The sequence below is a fragment of the Seriola dumerili genome, unplaced genomic scaffold, assembly GCF_002260705.1.
Source record: "Seriola dumerili isolate Sdu_G_001 unplaced genomic scaffold, Sdu_1.0 BDQW01000337.1, whole genome shotgun sequence".
In the NCBI taxonomy this organism is placed as follows: domain Eukaryota; kingdom Metazoa; phylum Chordata; class Actinopteri; order Carangiformes; family Carangidae; genus Seriola; species Seriola dumerili.
Window position 1 is genome coordinate 1250175 of NW_019174592.1, and position 20183 is coordinate 1270357.

The 20183-nt window shown below is 43.4% G+C and overlaps 1 protein-coding gene across 1 annotated transcript; it reads left to right on the top strand.

Annotated features, from left to right (window-relative positions):
• Positions 1 to 6276: 6276 nt before the first annotated feature.
• On the top strand, positions 6277 to 19885 carry LOC111232799 (period circadian protein homolog 2-like). The gene is made up of 21 exons (XM_022760451.1): positions 6277 to 6802; positions 10588 to 10680; positions 10954 to 11108; positions 11340 to 11461; positions 11722 to 11923; positions 13374 to 13425; positions 13943 to 14085; positions 14410 to 14488; positions 14612 to 14718; positions 14814 to 14964; positions 15084 to 15192; positions 15309 to 15576; positions 15834 to 15981; positions 16071 to 16207; positions 16387 to 16593; positions 16726 to 16971; positions 17152 to 18278; positions 18404 to 18629; positions 18810 to 19047; positions 19158 to 19308; positions 19424 to 19885. The coding sequence occupies exons 1-21, from the start codon at positions 6348 to 6350 to the stop codon at positions 19577 to 19579; spliced, it is 4572 nt and encodes a 1523-aa protein (XP_022616172.1). The 5' UTR covers positions 6277 to 6347; the 3' UTR covers positions 19580 to 19885.
• The last annotated feature ends 298 nt before the right edge of the window (positions 19886 to 20183 follow it).

Below are 20183 nucleotides of genomic sequence, written 5' to 3' on the forward strand. Positions count from 1 at the left end.
GCTCTCATAACAGCCTCAGTTCTTCGTTGCATGGATTCAACAAGATGTTGAAAACACTCCTTTAAGATTCTGCTCCATGTTGACGTGATTATGTCACATCATTTCTGCAGCTGCACATTCATGCTGCCAGTCTCCTGTTCTACCACATCCCTAAGGCGTACTACTGGATGACTGGGGAGGCCACTGAAGTTCACTGAACTCACTGTCATGTTCCTGAAACCAGTTTGACACGATTTTTGCTTTGTGACACGGAGCATTATCCTGCTGGAAGTAGTCATTAGAAGATGGAAAACTGTGGCCATAAAGGGATGAACATGGTCAGCCACAATGCTCAAACAGACTGTGGCTTTCAGACTTTATTGGTATTAAGGAGCTAAGAGAACATTCCCTAGGACTTGGACTGTCAAGACAAGGTAGGTTGGGTCCATGGATTCATGCTGCTGCTGCCAAATTCTGACCTATCCCTAACCTTAATCCTAGCATCTGCATGCCTCTGTGTCCACTGCAGCCTCATATTTCTGTTCTTGGCTGACGCGAGTGGAACCTGACGTGGTATAATCTCAACTTGTCTCTACTGGTGACCCGGCCTTTGCTGTCCAGACCCCTCAGCTGTGGAGCTCACTGCCTGAGGATCTAAAACTGAGTGTCCTCTTTTAAATCTCTTCTTAAAAATGATGGCATTTGTTGTTTTAATCCATATTTTTGCTTTATTATTAAAATGTTTCCTTGTCTTTACTTTAAAACCCTTTGTAGCTGTGTTTTGATACGTCCCTTATAAATTTTTAATTTTTATTTCTGATGTTTGATGTGAACATTAACCCAAGCTCCTGACCTGTATCTGCATGATTGCATGCACCACACTGCTGCCACATGATTGGCTGAGTGGATAATTGCATAAATAAGCAGTTGTACAGGTGTTCCTAATAAAGTGCTCTGCGACTGTATATGCCCTTTAAATGTAGAGGATTCATGGTTAGGTAATCATGAAAGCCATGACCGCCAGTCAAAACCCCTGGGCTTAAAGCCGCCCACATCTGACTCACGCTTGTGTAGGGAATTCCACCCACCTGCAGGATCTCCCAGTTTACTGCCTCCACCAGAAAATCAAATGTGTGTATGATTAAAAGAGAGGGCAGCGGTGAAGGGAGTGATCCATGAATCAATCTCATCTTACTGTCAAAGTCCAATCCACCTACATCTATGCCTACAGCTGAATGGAGCAAGTTTATACACCTCTTTTCTGGAGGTTGTCAAAAGGCTTCCTGGGAAATGTAGTGAAACACAATGCAATCATGCCAAGAAAGCAAAAGCTAACAATAGAGCCTCAAACAGTATTAAAGCTCTCAGTGTGATATCATACTCAAGCCATTTCATAAAGTGCTAGATAAATGCAGGCAGAGTGAGACGGTGAGAGTGGATGTGAGAGACCACGCTGGTGAGTGGACATAAGGCAGGACAGCAGGGTGCGTTGTTGACTACAGTGCCACCTCAGCAGGCGTTGGTGGCTGCCACTTGAAAGTGGCACTTTAGTACTAAGCACCGAGTCCAGATCTCTGCACCGAGCTGTTCTACGGAAGAATCTTGGCCCTAGAAGAAAAAATATGTTGTTGTGGCTGCCGTGCCAGCATGTGAAAATAATACAGTCTGTCCTCTCCAGCATTAGCCAGTCATGATGATGAACAATGATGAGCAAGCCTGGCACAAAGCAGAATCCCATTCATCAGAACAAGCTGCTGAACAAAGCCTTCAGCCTGGAACAAGAAGAGGATGTAAACCCTCATCCTTCTCATATGTTGCTCCTGATGATGCAAGAGAGAGAGAGAGAGAGAGGGAGAGACAACAGAGCAAGAACTTTCAAGTACCTTCTTTGCCTTACACGTTGAGTTACATATAATTTTCCCTCTTAAATAACACACAGAAATGACATTTTATCAGTTCTTCTTTCCGGAAGAAAGGCAGTATCACTTCGGTGCAGTAACAGATGTGATGCAGGTATCTCTGGAAAAAACATGCCTTGCTGTAGCTTACACAACCAAAAATTGAGGACTTTGCCCCTTCACTCTTTCCATTCACATCTGTGTTTTCCTCAACATGTCTTCTTCTTAACTTCAGTCGGCGTGTTTTTAAGGTTATACACTGTAATTTAGAAGATATATGTTCAATAAATAACGCTATGGGACATTTCGTCTAACTCGCTATTTGTTCGTTTACAACCGTCAACCGGCAACAGAGCCGAGGCAAATTAAACGTATTGATGTGTAATATTCAGCGTGTTTCGTCGTTTCCTGGTTGTTTCCTCTTCATTCTTTCGCATTTATGTAATTTCCACACTGGATACGTTGTTTTGGACGCGGCATAGTCATAACCACCCAGGTCTCTCGCGGCACGATACGCATAACATGGTATTCCACGTGCGGTGGATGGCTTGTTTATATAAAACGACGGACAGCGCTTCGGACCAATGAGCTCACACCGCTGCGATTCCGTCACGTTCTCCATGGAAACCCGTAGCTTTCAGCCAATTGGGGAAGGCCGGGGGAGGAGTCTGAATTGAGGTCGCGCGCTGAGCTCGCCGATTCGCTAGTAGGCCAGAGTCAGAGAGTACCGGGGAGGAACATTCGGCCACTGTGTCAGCTCGTCTAAACCGTCTCCCATTGAGGAATACTGGAGGTTTAACTGACTGTTTTACTCACTGCTCGGCTCCGCTTCTACTTGACACCGAGGACGACCGGAAAGGTGATTTTTATTTCTACATCACAGGTTGGTTTTCTTTCATTTTTACTTTCTGGTTTTTAAAAAAGAGTGAAAAACCGAGCGCAAAAAATAAGTTGCATAACCAAAACTCGTGTGCGCATGCGCGTCAATTCGGATTGCTCTACTTATCGTACTTTTATAACCTAAAAATGCCGGTTCGAGGTTTTCTGGTCACCCGTAGGGAAAGAAAAATGTGGGTTTATGCGAACTGGCTCCTCTATGGCCGAGTGGCAGCTGTTTTGTGGCGTGTTTTTACCGATGTGGTTACTTTTACATAACTGTGTCAGTGTACCGTGCAGTGGATTGCAGGTCAACGTGTGTGTGGATTTTGAATAGCAGGTCAATGGGAGTTAGATGGGGGAAGGGTTGTTTGCTCCCATTACAAAAATAATTTTATTTGGATATATTACTTACATTTGTGACAAATGTTATTGGGCTGACGTTATTTAAAAATGGATTTCGATTATTTAAGCAAGTAGGTTAATTTCTAGCTTATTACTCTCCAAGGACCTCTTTTAGGCCTTTTGTCCCCACACATACATAGAAAACCGTTTCTCTCTGTACCTGTGGATATTATTAGGTCGACATGATAATCACAATGCTGTTTAATGCTGCTATGTTCGATAGGATTTGCATATTGGTGTTAGACCTTTATTAGTTATCCATAGGTAGACCTTGAGCTGCTTATGGTCAACATGTTGCCTCCATAATGACACCTCAGAGAGAAACTGATCTTGACTGTAAGACAGAAGAATAATTAAGTCATGGTGACATTGTTTCAGCTCCAAAGAAGATAGATTTTAACACACCACTCTTAGAAAAGAAGTTATTTTTATAGTTTTATTCATTATTGTTACCATTGTAATGTATTAACTTGGCAAGTTGTGTTGTGTAATGACAGGTGTCTGTTTGTGATGTCCTTTTAATGAAATACTAACCTTAACGTGACTGAACATGGAAATACTGATTACTTCTCCTCTAATAACACAGGACTAATGTTTTACCCCCTGTTTAACTGGATAGTCTAAGAAGATTGTCTCCAGCATTTTATATATATATCTATAGGAAAGATAAATAATATATATATTGTATATCCTTAATATCCTATCCTCAGAGGTGCTCATGTAACTGCTGTCTCAGATTTCCTCAAAGAATGCACTTGAGAGTAGTTGGATACAAGTGAAAGCATGTGGTTTTATGAAACAAGGCTACCACTACTTTGTGCTGCACTATGGCCAAATCCATGTGACTGGAGCAGCAGTTGTATAATGCTTGAGATCTGTGCTAGTGTGTTGGGTGTATCAGCTCTCCAGCAGAAGCCGGAGTTCAGTGTCATTACGTCATTATTCCTCTGTTTTGAGAGTTAAATTGTTGTGTGGCCATGTCTCTTAGTGTTTTCAGGATCTGGGGGGAAAGTGTGTTTGAATACTTTTGCTGACTTTTTGCTGATTTTGCTGTTTGCTGATCTGTCAAGTAATGTTCATGGAGGAAAGGGTCTCTGGTAAGCCCATACCACTATTGCAAGTTCTGTTTAGGGGATTAAAACAATCATAGATACAGTAAATGCATCAGAGTTGGTTGAGCTGATGGTGATTTTTGGATTTGGTTTCTATTGCTTTTACCGGCAAACCAATATCATGCCTGTTTGCTTAAGTTTTGGAGTGGACAATGTTTAATATCTTCATGGCTGAACAGCATTTATCTGTGAAAAATTGTGACAACATGGAGGCAAACGTCCTTTGATATAGTTTGTGTTCCACTGCGTTAACCTAGTTTTTTAATATTTTTGTAGCACCTATTGTTGGCTGTTCAAGGCCAATACCCTGCTGCTTACAGTTAACACTGTTCCTGTAAACAGGGTGAATAATAATAAATAGCATTGTCTTACACATAATTAACAGTCTGATTTTATGTAATATGTGCTGTGTCATAAATCTGTGTCATAAAAACTATTTTTGAAGTGTTGATCTGTTTCTCTTTCCAAAAATGAAATAATACATTTGTATGTCTTTTGACATACTTATAGTCCTTACTTCCCCACAATTGGCTGACATAATTCTAACCTGTAGTCACTCCTAGCTCTCTCCCGATTGGTCACTCACAGCAGCCAATAGAAAATCCCCTGTGAGCACTTGGCCACTGCCTCAGTTAAACTGAGAGTGGGTCATTTCATACAATGGCAGTGAATGTGTGGGTGGTTGGAAAGTCTGACGGGTGGTTTTTTGTGTGTGTGTGTGTTTTTTTGTGTTTTTTTTAAAAACATGAAAAACCTTCCGTATAAACTTTGACAAGTTATGTAAAATTGCTTATGTAAAGAGTAAAGAATAGACATGTTGCTGAATGTGCAGACTTATATAAAAAGCTGCAACCTGTTCGTGGGCAGCAGGAAGAAAAGTGAATATTTTGGATTTGGTTCCAGTACCTGTTGCCAGTATTTCCTATTAGGACTATTTACAGACATACTGTAAATAGGCTGAACCATTGTTTTACTGTGGAACTGTAGCTCCTGTATTTTTTATTGGGTTCATTCATTTTAAAGAACAAATATAACTTCTTTATATTTTGTTGTATTTATTTTGTTGTCTAAGGTAACAAGTGTAGTTAATGTTATGATTCAAGGTAAATGTTACTTGAGGGACAGTTCACATCTTTTTTATATTGCTATTGATTCAGGGGCACTGCACAGTGTTGCATAAGACTACCTTTATTTGATTTAGACTAAAGTGAGCATGGACAAGGCATCAACACATCTGTTTATCATCTGCTTCTGTGGGGTCTACATCCTTGGCATTAATGATAATACTGTTAAATATGAGGCAGAGCTTTCTCACCCCCCAGGGATCTGTTCTCAGTGTTTTTTCTCCCACCTGTTAATGAGTTAATTTGTGATGAGACGAGACCCATCAGCTGCAGGGAGAAGATACAGCTTCAATAATACAAAGGATTTTTTCATAAGCATTTTCTGTCGACGTGAAGGTTGTTGTTTGTGTTGTGTCCCTGAGGCTTTTTATCTCTGCGGACTCACCTTTCTTGTGAAAAAGCATGAACTGGATCACACTGGTTTGGGGCTTCAATCCACCCGCAAAGGGCAAACAACAGCCTGTTTACTATACAGATCTTTTGAAGGATGGATGGCAGCAGCCTGTGTGTGTGTGTGTGTGTGTGTGTGTGTGTGTGTGTGTGTGTGTGTGTGTGTGTGTGTGTGTGTGTGTGTTCACACAGCAAGATCCCTTGCTGTGCTGCTGTGCCCTTTTCTGTATGTTTGACTTTTAAAAACGCTGAGATCCAAGGTTGTGCTGGATGATCAGATGAAAGTGATGGCCACTGCACTTTTGATGGATGATTTCCATCCACAATCCACATTGATTGTATCTAAGTTTAGGACTTTGTTTATTTTATCTTCTGTCTATTGAAGTCCACTGTATTGTAAATGGTTTGTCTGAGTAATGTCACCTGTGTTTTATTTTCCTCCTTTAGACTACATCTTGCCTCCTGAGGCATCAACTCCATTTACCTCCCAGTGCCACGCATCTCATGGCATTGCCATGTGGAAGATAGCTTAATTCTGCAAATTTTTCCCTGTGGCCTGCCCAATGTCTGAGGACAGTGATCCAAAGCACTACCTGTACTCATCCCTGGACGGGCCTGAACGGACCCGGGAAAGGGTCGGCTTCCAGGTGGAGGAAGAGGAGGGTTCTCCCTGTGGCTCCATTAGCCAACTTCACCGCATGGCCAGCAGTTACAGCAAGAGTTGTGGTGGGCGGGATGGGGTCGAGCTTGAACCAGAGTTGGGACTGGCTTCCGAGGGAAGCGACAGCAGCCATGAACACCCTGCCTCGCCGGGCTCCCCGCACGAAGACAGGAAGCGGCCACGCCCACCCATGCACGAGGATGTAGAGATGGGCGGCAGCGGCTCGAGTGGCAGCGGGACAGAATCTCATGGTAATGAGTCGCATGGCAACGAGTCCCATGGCAATGAATCTGTGGGCAGCTCCAATGGCAATGGCAAGGACTCGGCTCTCCTGGAGTCTTCAGGGAGCAACAAAAGGTGAGGACACATCAAATGCACCAACTTGTAGTAAATGAAGTGTTTACCACAATGGGGGAGCGGACCATCTAGGTCACTGAAGGGAGGTTCATTAAATGCAATGGAAGGAACATTTGTTGTTGGTCTGAGTCACTGTTGTAAGCTAGTAGTGACTGACTCACACTGAGAGGAGCAGTGTTTTATTCCTAAGTACGAGACAGAGTACAAAAAGACAATGACTGTTGGCTTGATTTTGATGAGAATTCTGGATTGTTATAATTTCCTGCAGCCCGGCTCTTTGCTGAGTAACCATATGCCATTCAGAGGTGCCAGGCTTTTAAGTAACATGTCTCCCTGCATCTGTTTGACTATCACTTTCGTCTCTTGTCTGAAGAAAAGAGCACACCTACTGGAGGTTGACTATTACATAACCGAGCGCTAATGTTTTCTCCAGCCCTAGTTTCATCCATGAGGTGGAGAAAAATAAATGGGAAGTCTTTTCAAAATGCAGGCCAGTACAGCATAGACATAAAACTTCAGGCTCAAAGATTAGTATCCAATCAACACCTCATCAATACATTTATGATCAATGCATTTAAGAGCTATTGGATTCTGTTAGATTATAGGTATATTTAATAACCTGATAACCAAATGTGGCAATAGATAACGGATGACCTTCACTCATACATTATTCATGGTGGTGTTGCATCATCATCATTGTAGCATCGTCTTTCCAGCAAAATCCGTTGTTAAATGTATATTTTCACAATAAAATGTACAATATATTGCTATTCATTTTTCAAAAATAACTGGTCACTATTAATTGATTGCACCATAACACTCAAGTATTTTGCAGAAACCCCACATATACTATCTCCAGTAGAACTACACATTACACTATAATGTAGTTTTTGAATTATTAAACCCTCCCCCCTCTAATGTTACTGTAAAGTCCATGTTCATTTGCACTTAATGTATGAAATGCTACTGAGAGTTGTCCTCCACAGACTCTGTTCTACTATACTCAGCCAATCTAAAACACTGGATAAATACTTAAAAAAAAATGCCTTAAAATGCAGTGGAGCAAGTAACTGACAACAGGCAAAGGACAAAAGTTAATTTCAGGCAGGCAGTGCTTCCCTTTATCCACCAAGTGTTTGAGAGAACTCAGCTTCTCAATGACTGATGATATTTTGTATTGGAATGTGCTGACAGAATGAGTCCAACACTTAAACATACACCTTAGGAATGTGGAAAACTGGCCTCCCGTTTTGATGTTCAACAGTAAGACGAGGGCCACTGGTTTCAGTGTGATGGCTCCACACTCTCTGTGCTGCTTGACTGTAATGTAGTGAACAAATGTCTTAAAAATTAAACCTTATAACAGTTTATTTAAGTAGTTAAGCACATTTCCTGATATCCTACAAGAGCATTGGCCCTAATGTTTTCTTTCTAGCTCCAAATAGCCTAAGTAGAAACACCAGGTAAAAAGTTGGCCTCAATCATTAACTACGAGAAGTATAGGCAGACCACTGCAGGATTTTTGAGGCCAACACTGATACTGAAATTTTAGAGTTAAAAAAAAAAAACTAATAATGATAAATGAGCCAATATTAATATAAACTTGTCTCTACTCGTTGGCATTTCTTCGCTTTAAACTGCGGTGAGTTAATGTTAATGACCTGGGGATTTATCAGGTGAGTTTTAATGAGAAGAGAGTGAAGCATAACAAGTTAGGGGAAATTTTACAAGTTCTGTTGATTCTCAGGTTCTGGTTATACAACAGTTGGACAACGATAGGCTTGATTATAGGATTGCTGCTTTTTCCAAAACATGAAGTTTGAATGAATTTGAATTAATGTGCAGTGAGTTCAAATGTATTTGAATGCACAGTTTTGTTGTCATTGAGGAATAAGGAGGCTGCTTAGTATAAAGTCAACAAACAGCGTTATCTTTGTCATCTATGGTGTAGAACTGAAATACTTTAACGCTACTTCTCAGGTGCTCTGGTGTTTGCGATTGTCTGCATAGATCATCTTTGCTCAGTAGTGTCCTCCACTTTCACAGCAAACTACTTTACTGATAGATCAATGGAGCTATAGGTCAAGCTGATAGTGAAGTTTTAGAGCGCCCTCTGCTGGATCACACAGCAAACTCAGCACACCATCTGTTGCATTTACAGTTAGAATATGAACTTTTTCCTCCATGTTCAAATTTCAAAAAGTTTGCTGCTTTTGAACACAGTAATGTGCGTGACACGTACATTTAACTGTAAAGCTGCAAATAATTGGAATAAGTAAGTATCTGAGGACTGTAAGAGCCTGCTTTGTTCTAACTGCATATTGGTGTTGTCAGCAAACTGAGATAAATAAACTACTAGAAAGCCTCAAACGTGGCCTGAGGAGGGTTTACAGTGCAGCTAGGCTTCGATCAAAGTGTTAATGAAAAGGAGAAGATTACCGAAACTCTACATTATGCTTTTATGAATTTGTTTGATGTTGTTGTCATGGTCACTGATCAGCAACGTCTGGTTTGTCGTGGAAACATTTAGCAGAAGTTTCAGGCAGCCTGAAGTTGACTAATTGCAGTTCTTTTGGTTTCCATATTGTACATTTCCCCATTCGCCTCTTTTGACTCTGACATTTTTTGGGAAGCTGTAGCATAAGAAATACAAAATGAGCACAGCTGTTACCGATACTTGCAAAATAATGGATTGCTGCCAGTTACTGAAATTTAAATTTGGTTGATTGTGCATATTCCACATTCTGGCTCGTCTTGAAGGGGGCATCAGTAAAATCAGAATAGCATGAGCAGTGTTAAGTGTGTAGTGTTATTATTGGTAATTTAATAGCACATCACATGTGTACAAACTACAAATTCCAGCACAACAAAAGGCACCACAGAGCAGTTAAAGTCAGATGACAGCTGATCCAGCTGTCCAGCCGTCACCGCAAACTGACTTTGCGTCAGATAAGTGTTGTGTGTATGTGTTTGATTTATTTTTCTTTCCTTGTGTTTCTCCCTTAGAAAAAAAGGTGCAGTGCGTTAGTTGCTTTGTTTCTCTCAGACTGAGTGGAATCGATAGACAGGAAGCGCTGTGACGAGCCCTCTATCAGCATTTTTTGTGGTTTATCACTCCCTTTAGAGCTACGGCACACTATGTACACTATGTACACTATGCTAACCATTAAAGGAGGGCTACTAGAGTATTAAAAAAAAGTTCACCTCAAAAACTACATCTGGTTGAGATTTGTATTTAACATAAAACAAAAATGTGGAAAATGACCCAGTGGTCAAATTACCCCATTGAAATTTCCATTTTCTTTTTCTTCTCCCATTTCCAAACTGGCATTTCATGTTTTCCTTTTTTTTTCCTCATCTTATTTAAGGGTTGCTTATGACTTCTGAAGATATTCTTTTTGAGTGGAATCATTTGCTGTAGTGAAAGGCATATTAAGTGATAATGGGTTGTTAACATTAATCTAATAATCTTATAACTTGTAGAGAACAAGTTATAAAAGTCCTGAGCTGCCTTCCTTGTTTTCAGATCTCATTTCCAAGAAAAGAAATGTTTGACCTCACCTATTAGCTACGCCCCATATTTTTATAGACTTATTTACAGAGAGAATGCAGATGGCACAGTCTTGGCATCCTGGGTACAGTCTATAACACCATGTCCTTGACTCACTTAATGTGTTGAGTCTTACATGTTGTTTGGCCACTCTAACTGTTCTTTCATAATGCGCCGCTTTGTGCTCTTTCTGTACACCTTCTTCAATAACACGACACGTTGTTTATGGTTCCAGCTCAAACTCTCACAGCCCGTCGCCACCGAGCAGCTCCAATGCCTTCAGTCTGGTGAGCTCCGAGCAGGACAACCCATCAACCAGCGGCTGCAGGTTAGTACACTCCTGAGCTTGCCTACCCCTAGTATGCATGTGCAATTTGTCAGTTAGAGTTTTAACTTGCACACACCAGTGGAAAGTTGTGGAAGTCAGACCCACGGTAGATGCATCCCAGTGCCAATCCATCCCCTCATGCCCCATCCCCTCACATACACCCCTCGTGTTCTGCTCTGCATGCTGGAAAAGCTGTGCTTCTCAGAGTGTGACAGTGCTGATGAGACCTCGTCATTTTGATGCACATGTATGTGTCTCATGCTCGCCCTGCAGCAGCGAACAGTCAGCCAAAGCGAAGACTCAGAAGGAGCTCTTCAAGACCCTGAAGGAGCTGAAGATGCACCTGCCGTCAGAGAAAAGGAGCAAGGGGAAGTCCAGCACCGTCAACACGCTCAAATATGCACTGCGATGTGTCAAGCAGGTGAAAGGTAAGAGTTGCTCTTGCTTTAATTCACATGCTCGCACACGTATTCACATCGTTGTTAATCTATATCACTAGTGTTGACGTCTGTTACATTTGTTTGTTACTTTTTTCAGATAAATGTGGATTTTTGACCAATCTGGGGCAAATGCTCTGAATCACAATCTCTTATAGTTATGAGACAAAAGTATGTTTCTCTCTCATGTTTGCATTCATTCATGTTCACTTTCCTCTACAGCCAACGAGGAATACTACCAGATGCTGATGATCAATGACAGTCAGCCACCAGGGTTTGATGTATCATCCTACACCATTGAGGAAATCAACCGCATTACATCTGAATACACCCTCAAAAACACTGTAAGAAGCTCAAATCTCCACTTCACAGTAAAGTAGGAACACCCTGTAACATTCAAATAATCTGTTTGTCTTTGAAAGCAAATGGAAAGTGGTGGCAGTAATGAAATCTGATGATGTGGAACAAACTAGTGGAAGGAAGTATATCAAGTGTATTAGTGCAGTTAAAGAAGGTTTTATCTTCAGTGTTTTGAACATCCTGAAATGAAAAGACACTTAAGATTTTTTTTTTTTAAAACGTTGTTTTATCTTTTTACCTGTAGGATATATTTGCTGTAGCTGTCTCACTCATCACGGGGAAGATCGTTTACATCTCGGACCAAGCGGCGTCCATCTTGAACTGCAAGCAGGAGGTGTTCAACAATGCCAAGTTTGTGGAGTTCCTAACGCCGCAGGATGTCAGCGTGTTCTACAGCTTCACCACGCCATACCGGCTGCCCTCATGGAGCATGTGCACCGGAGCAGGTAACAGCCTCACCACTTAAATCTTAACCTTGTTATATCAGGAATTCTGTTTGATTTTAAAATTGAGTCTCATTGATATAAAGTGACTAAACCCGGCCAACATGGTGCTGCACATTATGGATGTGGATGGTACAAAGTGCACGTGTAGCACGACCCATGTCACCTGCACGTACACTGGTGCTAATTTCTTTCATGTAACCCACCCCCACACACACACATGCTCATACACACTTATCACATATTTCATTAACATGCTCAATCACACGTTACTGAAGGAACACCTACTCAGACATCTGCTGCGTATTTGCTGAAAACATACTGACGAATTTGTGCAGTCACATGGTGTAATTAAGTAGGTACACCTGATAGGTCGAACGCAAACCAATCGATAAGCTCTGCAATAGTTCCGACTTCTCAGAAGCTTAGTGTTATTTTGTATTGAGACTGAGACAAAAAGGTCATGTTTACCTCTGGTACATTTTTGAATATGTCGATGTTTCATTGGATTGCATTACCTCAATTTGGATATCTGATTTTGTCTCCTATCATTTTAGAAAATCCACTAAAAAACAACTTTCAGAGGTGCATTAAAGTATGTAATCCTTCAATCATTCTGTAGCTTCCATTCATGCTGTTGTTGTCAATCAACTCTGTTTTACTGTAGTTGATTTTGTAGTCTCACTTAAACAGCTTGTTGTCATCTGGGGATTTGGAAGCCATCATGAGGCCAGTGATGTGAAGCAGCACTGTTCTGCAGGAATCACTTGGGTAACGCAAGCTGTGCAAGCGATGACTCAGCAGCAGGGCTCGACAGTGCGAGCGAATCACCTGCATTGGCGACTAAAAATAGACATGTGCGAAGTTTAAAATGTATTTAGCAGCACGTGTGCAAATAAAAAAGTATTACGAAAATTCAGCCCAGGCAACCTCTACTTCTTCTTTTACAAGAAAAAGGTTGCTAACACAACAGCGACTATGACCAATGCTGCCCGTTGAAAAAATCCCACGATCCTCCCGTCAGCGCAGACGCCCTGTAGACACCACTAAGAAGAACTACTTTATTAAAGAGGTGTTCATACTGTTTATACAGTTCAAAGCAGTTTAAAGTATAAATAATTACTTATTAAAATATAGTTTGAAGCAGAAGTAATTAAAAACCTAGTGTACTTTTTTGTATTCAAATTAATTAAATCATTCACAATTTTGCTTGTAAATGTCTCCTTGTTTCTCTTTATTAAGGAAAAATTTTCATTGCACCCCTAAAGGTGTTGACGTGTTCCTAAATTTTTCAACTTAACAGAACATGTGCTCCTGGGGGGAAAAAGAAAGGGTCAGACCCTGAGCAGCTGTGCTTCAGTTGCTTATCGATGACTAACAGATGGGTTGTGTTGGAGTAGTCGATGCGTTCGGTGATATATTCATCCCACCTTTTCCTTTGTCACTTATTCAGAGTCGTCTCCCACGGAGTGCATGCAGGAGAAGTCCTTCTTCTGCCGCATCAGGTGAGTGACAGCAGCTTCTCTGATCCATAGTTTCCTGCTCAAAAGAGCTCTGAGTCAGCACAGGGTTAGTGAGCAGGGAGGAAGTCAGCGGCTGTGAGCTTTTCAACTGTGTCTCCATCTTGTGGTTAGTTTGGTTGCTACAACTACTAATTAAAAAAATCTTTTTTAAAAACTTGGTGGTCATTTAAAATATAACTATCTTTTTATATAATGTATTATTTGTGTATAGATTAAAAAAAGTTAGAGTAGATTTGATATAATTAAGAAGTCAACATAGGTGTATTATATGTCAAAATAAACCATTTAGAGTTAATAAGTATTAAAATTATTATTATTTACTTGACTAAGACAAAATCATTTCACTATAATGAAAGAATCAAATTAATAAAATTAGAAGTTCATTAACTTAAATTACATAATTGCAATAGTATAAAAAATTAATCGAAATGTTACATATGAGTCATGATAAATCAAATATATAATAATACCTAAATGTGTGTGTGTGTGTGTGTTATAGTGGAGGTAAGGAGCGTGAAGGGGATCTCCAGTACTATCCTTTCCGTATGACTCCTTACCTGATGAAAGTCCAGGACACTGAGCTTTCAGAGGAGCAGTTCTGCTGCCTCCTGCTGGCTGAGAGGGTGCACTCTGGATACGAAGGTGAGTTTCCACACACAGTTTTAATGTTCGTTCTACTACATACTGACATAATGAATAATCCCACATCACTAAAAGCTTTATTATTAACTGTATTAACTATTTGAAGCGTCCAAAAATGAGATATAATGTGATGTAAATCAAGCAGATGAGCAATTGCAGCATGTGTATAGTCCAGTTTAGTAACTATATAAGATGTTTACAAGGTAAATTTTAATCCTGTGATCAGATTATGAAATATTTATCCCTCCCCTTTCAAACTGAAAAACGTATAGTATCTTTTTTATTTAGTGGCTAACTGATTTTGTTCGTCTTCTCTCTCCACAGCTCCCAGAATCCCTCCCGACAAGCGAATCTTCACCACCACACACACGCCTAACTGTGTGTTCCAGGACGTGGATGAGAGGTGAGTTGGCTGAGATCCATGTAATTCATACAGAAGTATTTGTGTCATGTCGTGTGTGAACCTGTGCTGTTGAGCTGTTTCCTGCTTAATCAGAAAAAGTAATTGTTGCTGTTTCTCCATCAGGGCTGTTCCTCTGTTGGGTTACCTCCCTCAGGACCTGATCGGGACCCCTGTACTTCTCAATCTGCACCCAAGTGACCGACCCTTAATGCTGGCTGTGCATCGCAAGAGTAAGAACCCTTCTCATTCATTTGATATGTGACGGTTGAGATGTTTGACAAATAGAAAGGAGCTCTCTGAGTCTCACACACATTCTCTCTCACAGTTCTGCAGTACGCCGGTCAGCCGTTCGACCACTCCGTCCGTTTCTGTGCAAGAAATGGCGAGTACATCACCATAGACACGAGCTGGTCCAGCTTCGTCAGCCCCTGGAGCCGCAAGGTCTCCTTCGTCATCGGCAGGCACAAAGTCCGGATGTGAGTACGACCAATGCAATGTTTTAGTCACAGTGTGTTGCCATCAGCAGTGGCATGTTGGAATATATTTCAGTTTGAACATGGCAGGTGACAGTGGTGTGTGTGTGTGTTTGTTTTAGGGGTCCTGTGAACGAAGACGTTTTTGCAGCACCAGTTTTCCACGGAGGGAAGATCATAGACTCGGACATCCAGGAAATTAGTGAACTGATCCACAGGCTGCTACTCCAAGTATGTGTACACACACACACACACACACACACACACACACACACACACACACACATTAAATAAACATTTTCAGTCATGCATCAGTCAGGTTGTTTAACACTCTTTTCTCTCTTCAGCCGGTCCACAACATTGGCTCCAGCGGTTACGGTAGCCACGGCAGCAACGGTTCCCACGAGCAACTTGTGAGCATCAGCTCGTCCAGCGAGAGCAACATGACGCCGGGCGGCACAGCAGAGGAGACGGAGAAGGCCAAACCTCCCAGGACGTTCCAGGAGATTTGTAAAGGGGTCCACATGCAGAAGAACCAGGACTTGCAGGTCTGCCTGCACGCCTCTTTGCCCACGCCGCTACCATCCAAACCTGAGCACAAGAAGACTACTGATAGTGAGTTCAATTAAATATCACCTTTTAAAAATGTCACTTTAAGATGGCATTAAAAAAAATTGTAACCCAGAATCATTTAAAAAAATAAATAAATCCCTGTGCTGTCATTTCATTATTTGACACAACAGTCACTGAAAGCTACGGATTAGAAATTAGTATTTTTTTATTTCTTAATATTTCAGTGAAGTGCATCAGGTTTTTTTTTTTATCCGGCCTTTGTGTGGTTCTGACATTTAACCCTCCTTCTCTCTCTCCAGCAGCAGCAGCTCAGAAGAGTCCAACGGTGCGTCTGAAGGACTCCGCGCCCCCTCTGCAGGTCAGAGACAGTACTGTGGAAGAATTCACCTGCAAAGACCAGACTGTGTGCTCTTACCAGCAGATCAGCTGCCTGGACAGTGTCATCAGGTAAGACCCTGTTTGTCTTCAGATGATGGTTAAAAGGTCACATGTGTGAAACGTGCATTCTCTGATTAAATCCGTTGATGTTTCCTCAGGTATCTGGAGAGTTGTAACATCCCCATCACAGTGAAGAGGAAGTACCAGTTCTCCTCAAACACCACCTCCTCCAACTCTGATGATGGCAAGAAGGGCTCAGAGGACAGCATGCATGTGCCTCAGGATACAAACTCAGGTATGAGGAAATGTGTCACACATCCAGGATATTAGATCCAATTTCTTATGACCCTAGTGTTATTTATTTTCGTCGATGCTTGCCTTCACTGGTGTTCCTTTTTATATAGTGACGGGAATTACGGGACTATAATCATCTTTGTCTTGGAGCTAACAGATGATCTATCTCTCCCCATCCAGATCCTTTGATGCTAGACGCCCAGCCAGGCCTGCCAAACATGAAGGCACCTAAGAAGCCTCCGTCTGCAGCCGCTGCAGTGGTAGGAGGCCCCCTGGCGCCCCTCACTCTGCCCAGCAAGGCAGAGAGCGTGGTGTCCATCACCTCACAGTGCAGCTACAGCAGCACCATTGTCCACGTGGGAGACAAGAAGCCTCAGCCAGAGTCGGGTGAGTTTCTGATTCCAATCAAGCAGAACACAAACACAGAAGCATAACTGGAACTGCATGAGGAGTGCTCTCATCCATCTTTTGTAATAAGATCTGTTTAACTGATGTTTTATCCGCCGATTCCTTCTACAGAGATAATCGAGGATGTGGCTGAGAGCCCAGCGCCCCCAGCTCTGCCCGTCAGCATGGTGTCTCCGCCGAGCCAGGAGAAGGAGGCCTACAAGAGGCTGGGACTGACCAAACAGGTGCTGGCAGCACACACCCAGAAAGAAGAGCAGGCCTTCCTCAACCGCTGCAGAGAGCTCCGCAACGCCAGGAGCTTCCACAAGGATTGCTCCAAATATCTGCACAAGCAGAGGGGTGCAGCCCACACTGAAGGTACAGAGTCTTCACAGTAACCACACAAAGCCAAAATGCTTAATGTCATTAAGTTGCTCAGTGCTGAGGTGACAGTTTGAGTATTAATTCTTTTGAAAACTACCGTTACTTTGAGACAGAAACTGTAAATGTCCAGTTCACACACAAACAACCATCTGACTTCTGCATGTGTCATCTCAGAATCATCTGGACCACGAGGTGCTGTCAAACAGGGCGCCACCAGACCTGAGACGACGGCCAAGAAAGGCAACCGTAACAGGAAGTCCAAGAAGCCACGAATGAAGAATCCTGATTCGTCAGACAGCGCCGTGTTGAACCGTAAACCCCGCCCCCCTCTCCAGGGTCTCAACCAGACGTCGTGGTCCCCATCAGAAGCCTCACAGTCAGCATTTAACGTCTCCTACCCCACCATGGTGCCTGCGTACCCGCTCTACCCGCCAGCACCTGCTGCCCCAGCTCAGCCCGCATGCCTTGACCCCTCCCTCTCCACAGGCTTCGGAGAGGGGCAGAACACACAAGCTCCACCTGCAGCCACTCCATTCCCCACCCCTGTTGTAACACCTGTGGTGGCTCTGGTGCTGCCAAATTACCTCTTCCCCCAAATAGGACAGATAGGGCAGATGGGGCAGTTAGGGGCGACGACCAGTCCGGTGTATTTTCTTGAGCAGACCCAGACACAACCTGCATACCCAGCCCAGCAGCCCTTTCAGCCCCCGCAGCCAGCCTACACCATGCAAACACAACCCCCCTTCACCAACCAACAGTCATTCCCTGTGCAGACTGCCTTTACCCCCCAGCAGCCATTCCAAGCCGCTCAGACTGCCTACACTACCCAGCAGCCTTTCCAGGCTTCTCAGACTGCCTACACTACCCAGCAGCCTTTCCAGGCCCCTCAGACTGCCTACACTTCCCAGCAGCCCTTTGCTGCCCAGCCTTCGTTCCCAGTGCAGCCTCAGTTTGTCGCACAAGCCCCTTATCCAGCTCAGCCTTTCCCCTACAGCCTAGCCTCCGAGCCCCCAAAAGCCCCGGCCGTGGAGCCCCGAGAAGGGGCGGCATCACGCTCTTCCACCCCGGCCTCCGGGATGCAGGAGCCGGCAACGTCGCCGCCGCTGTTTGAGTCACGGTGCAGCTCGCCACTGCAGCTCAATCTGCTGAGCATGGAGGAGGGGCAGCGGTCAGTGGAGCGTCAGGACAGCACGGCGCCCTCCGCTGGAGGTCAGGGCAGCATCACTGTGACAGCGTCGGGAGGAGTGGGGGCGGTAGGAGAGAAGAACGGAGGAATGGCCAAGATTGAAAACCACCAACAGGTGAGAGATGCAATGAACTAGTGACAGTATCTTTGATTTAACACCAGAACTCTGTCTCGTTTACGCTTCCGTCACTCATATACACACCAACACGTTTTCTGATGGTTTTCCTGCTTGTGTTTCAGGCGGAGTCTCCAGGAGATGGGGCTCACAGTGACGGTAACTCCTCATCCTGCGACCTGCTGGATATCCTTCTGCAGGAGCAGGAGGACTCCCACTCTGGCACTGGATCAGCCACCTCTGGCTCTATGGGCTCAGGATCAGGCTCTGGATCAGGTTCAGGTTCAGGATCAGGTTCAGGCTGCAACGGCTCCGGTACCTCAGCGAGTGGAGCTTCTGGGAGCAGAACAGGTCAGCAGAGGAACATGAAGAGCATTTCTAACCACTGCATAAACTTAACTTCTATTTATCCTACATTATGATATAACTATTGACTATTTATTGTTATAAATGATCAACATTTCCTATGAAAAATACACGTTTTAAAGTCTATTTTTAACTGGTTCCCTGTCCCTCTAAAACTGTGTACAGGGAGCAGCAACACCAGCAAATACTTTGGCAGCATTGACTCCCTGGAACATGACTCCAGGGCGAAAGCCAAAGCCAAGACGAGGGCCAAAGGAGGCTCTGAAGGTGGCCAGTCGCAGGCCAAAGTCTCAACTCAAGGAGAGGGAGAGCATTTCATCAAATACGTTCTCCAGGAGCCCCTCTGGCTGCTGATGGCCAACGCTGACGACAAGGTCATGATGACATATCAGATGCCCTCCAGGTGAGTCCCTGACTGGAATTAAGTTTTGTTCTAGGAGGAAAAACACAGTTCCAAGCAAAAAGGGTAATGAGTGTTCCTAAATAGTAATCCGTGTGTTTTCTGACTAACAGGGACATTCAGAAGGTTCTGCGGGAAGACAAGGAGAGGCTGCGGCAGATGCAGAAGAGCCAGCCTCACTTCTCCTCAGACCAGCGACGAGAGCTGGTGGAGGAACACCCATGGATGAGGAGGGGGGGTCTACCTGCTGCTGTCAATGTGAAGGTAAGGGCCTTTCATACGAACTCCATCACAGTTCTCACCCAGTCTGAAATGTCTCATCAGGTTTGCTGTAACCCTGGATACATTTTAATATTGTCTTTGTGTGTGTTGTGTTTAGGAGTGTTTGTACTGCAAGGACGCAGCAGGGGCACCCATGGAGGAGGACCTGCCCGACATGGACATGGGTGGGCTGGGCGACGAGCTGAGCCCAGAGGACCACAACACTCAGAGCCAATCAGAGGACTCGCATCCTCAACCAAAATCGGGCTCCTGAACACACACACACACACACACCGCCAGCAGGGGGACACACTTGACTTGACCAGCCATGGACCCTGATGATGCTCACACACACTCACATGCACACACATCGTGGATGTGAGACAAACAGTTGTGTGCCTGACCATCCTCACAAACCCACACATATGTCTACACACACACACACACACACACACAGCAAACAGAACTTATGAAGATGTGCGCTGTTCATTTGTTCGTGTGTGTTGGACGTGGGACAGCTGTTGGAGTGCAGTTCTTAATGCCCCCACACAGGGGCAGCAGTGCTTGATGGGGGGCTTTGGAAGCATCACCCTGTTTATAGTACTCTACCCAACTCACACACACACACACACACACACACACACTCTCTGAAATGATCCAACGTGTGTGGTTGGTGACCTCTGGCTTCTGAGATATTTTTTTATTTAATTGTTTCCCATCCTCTTTGTTGGGGGCAAAGCTTCACAGCGACATGATGAGTTATTATTAAAAAAAAAAAAAAAAAAGTTAATAGTAAATGGATGTCTGTTAAATATAAATATTCTAAATTATAAATACATTTGATTTTAAAAATGTTATTTTGACAAAATAATCGTGAT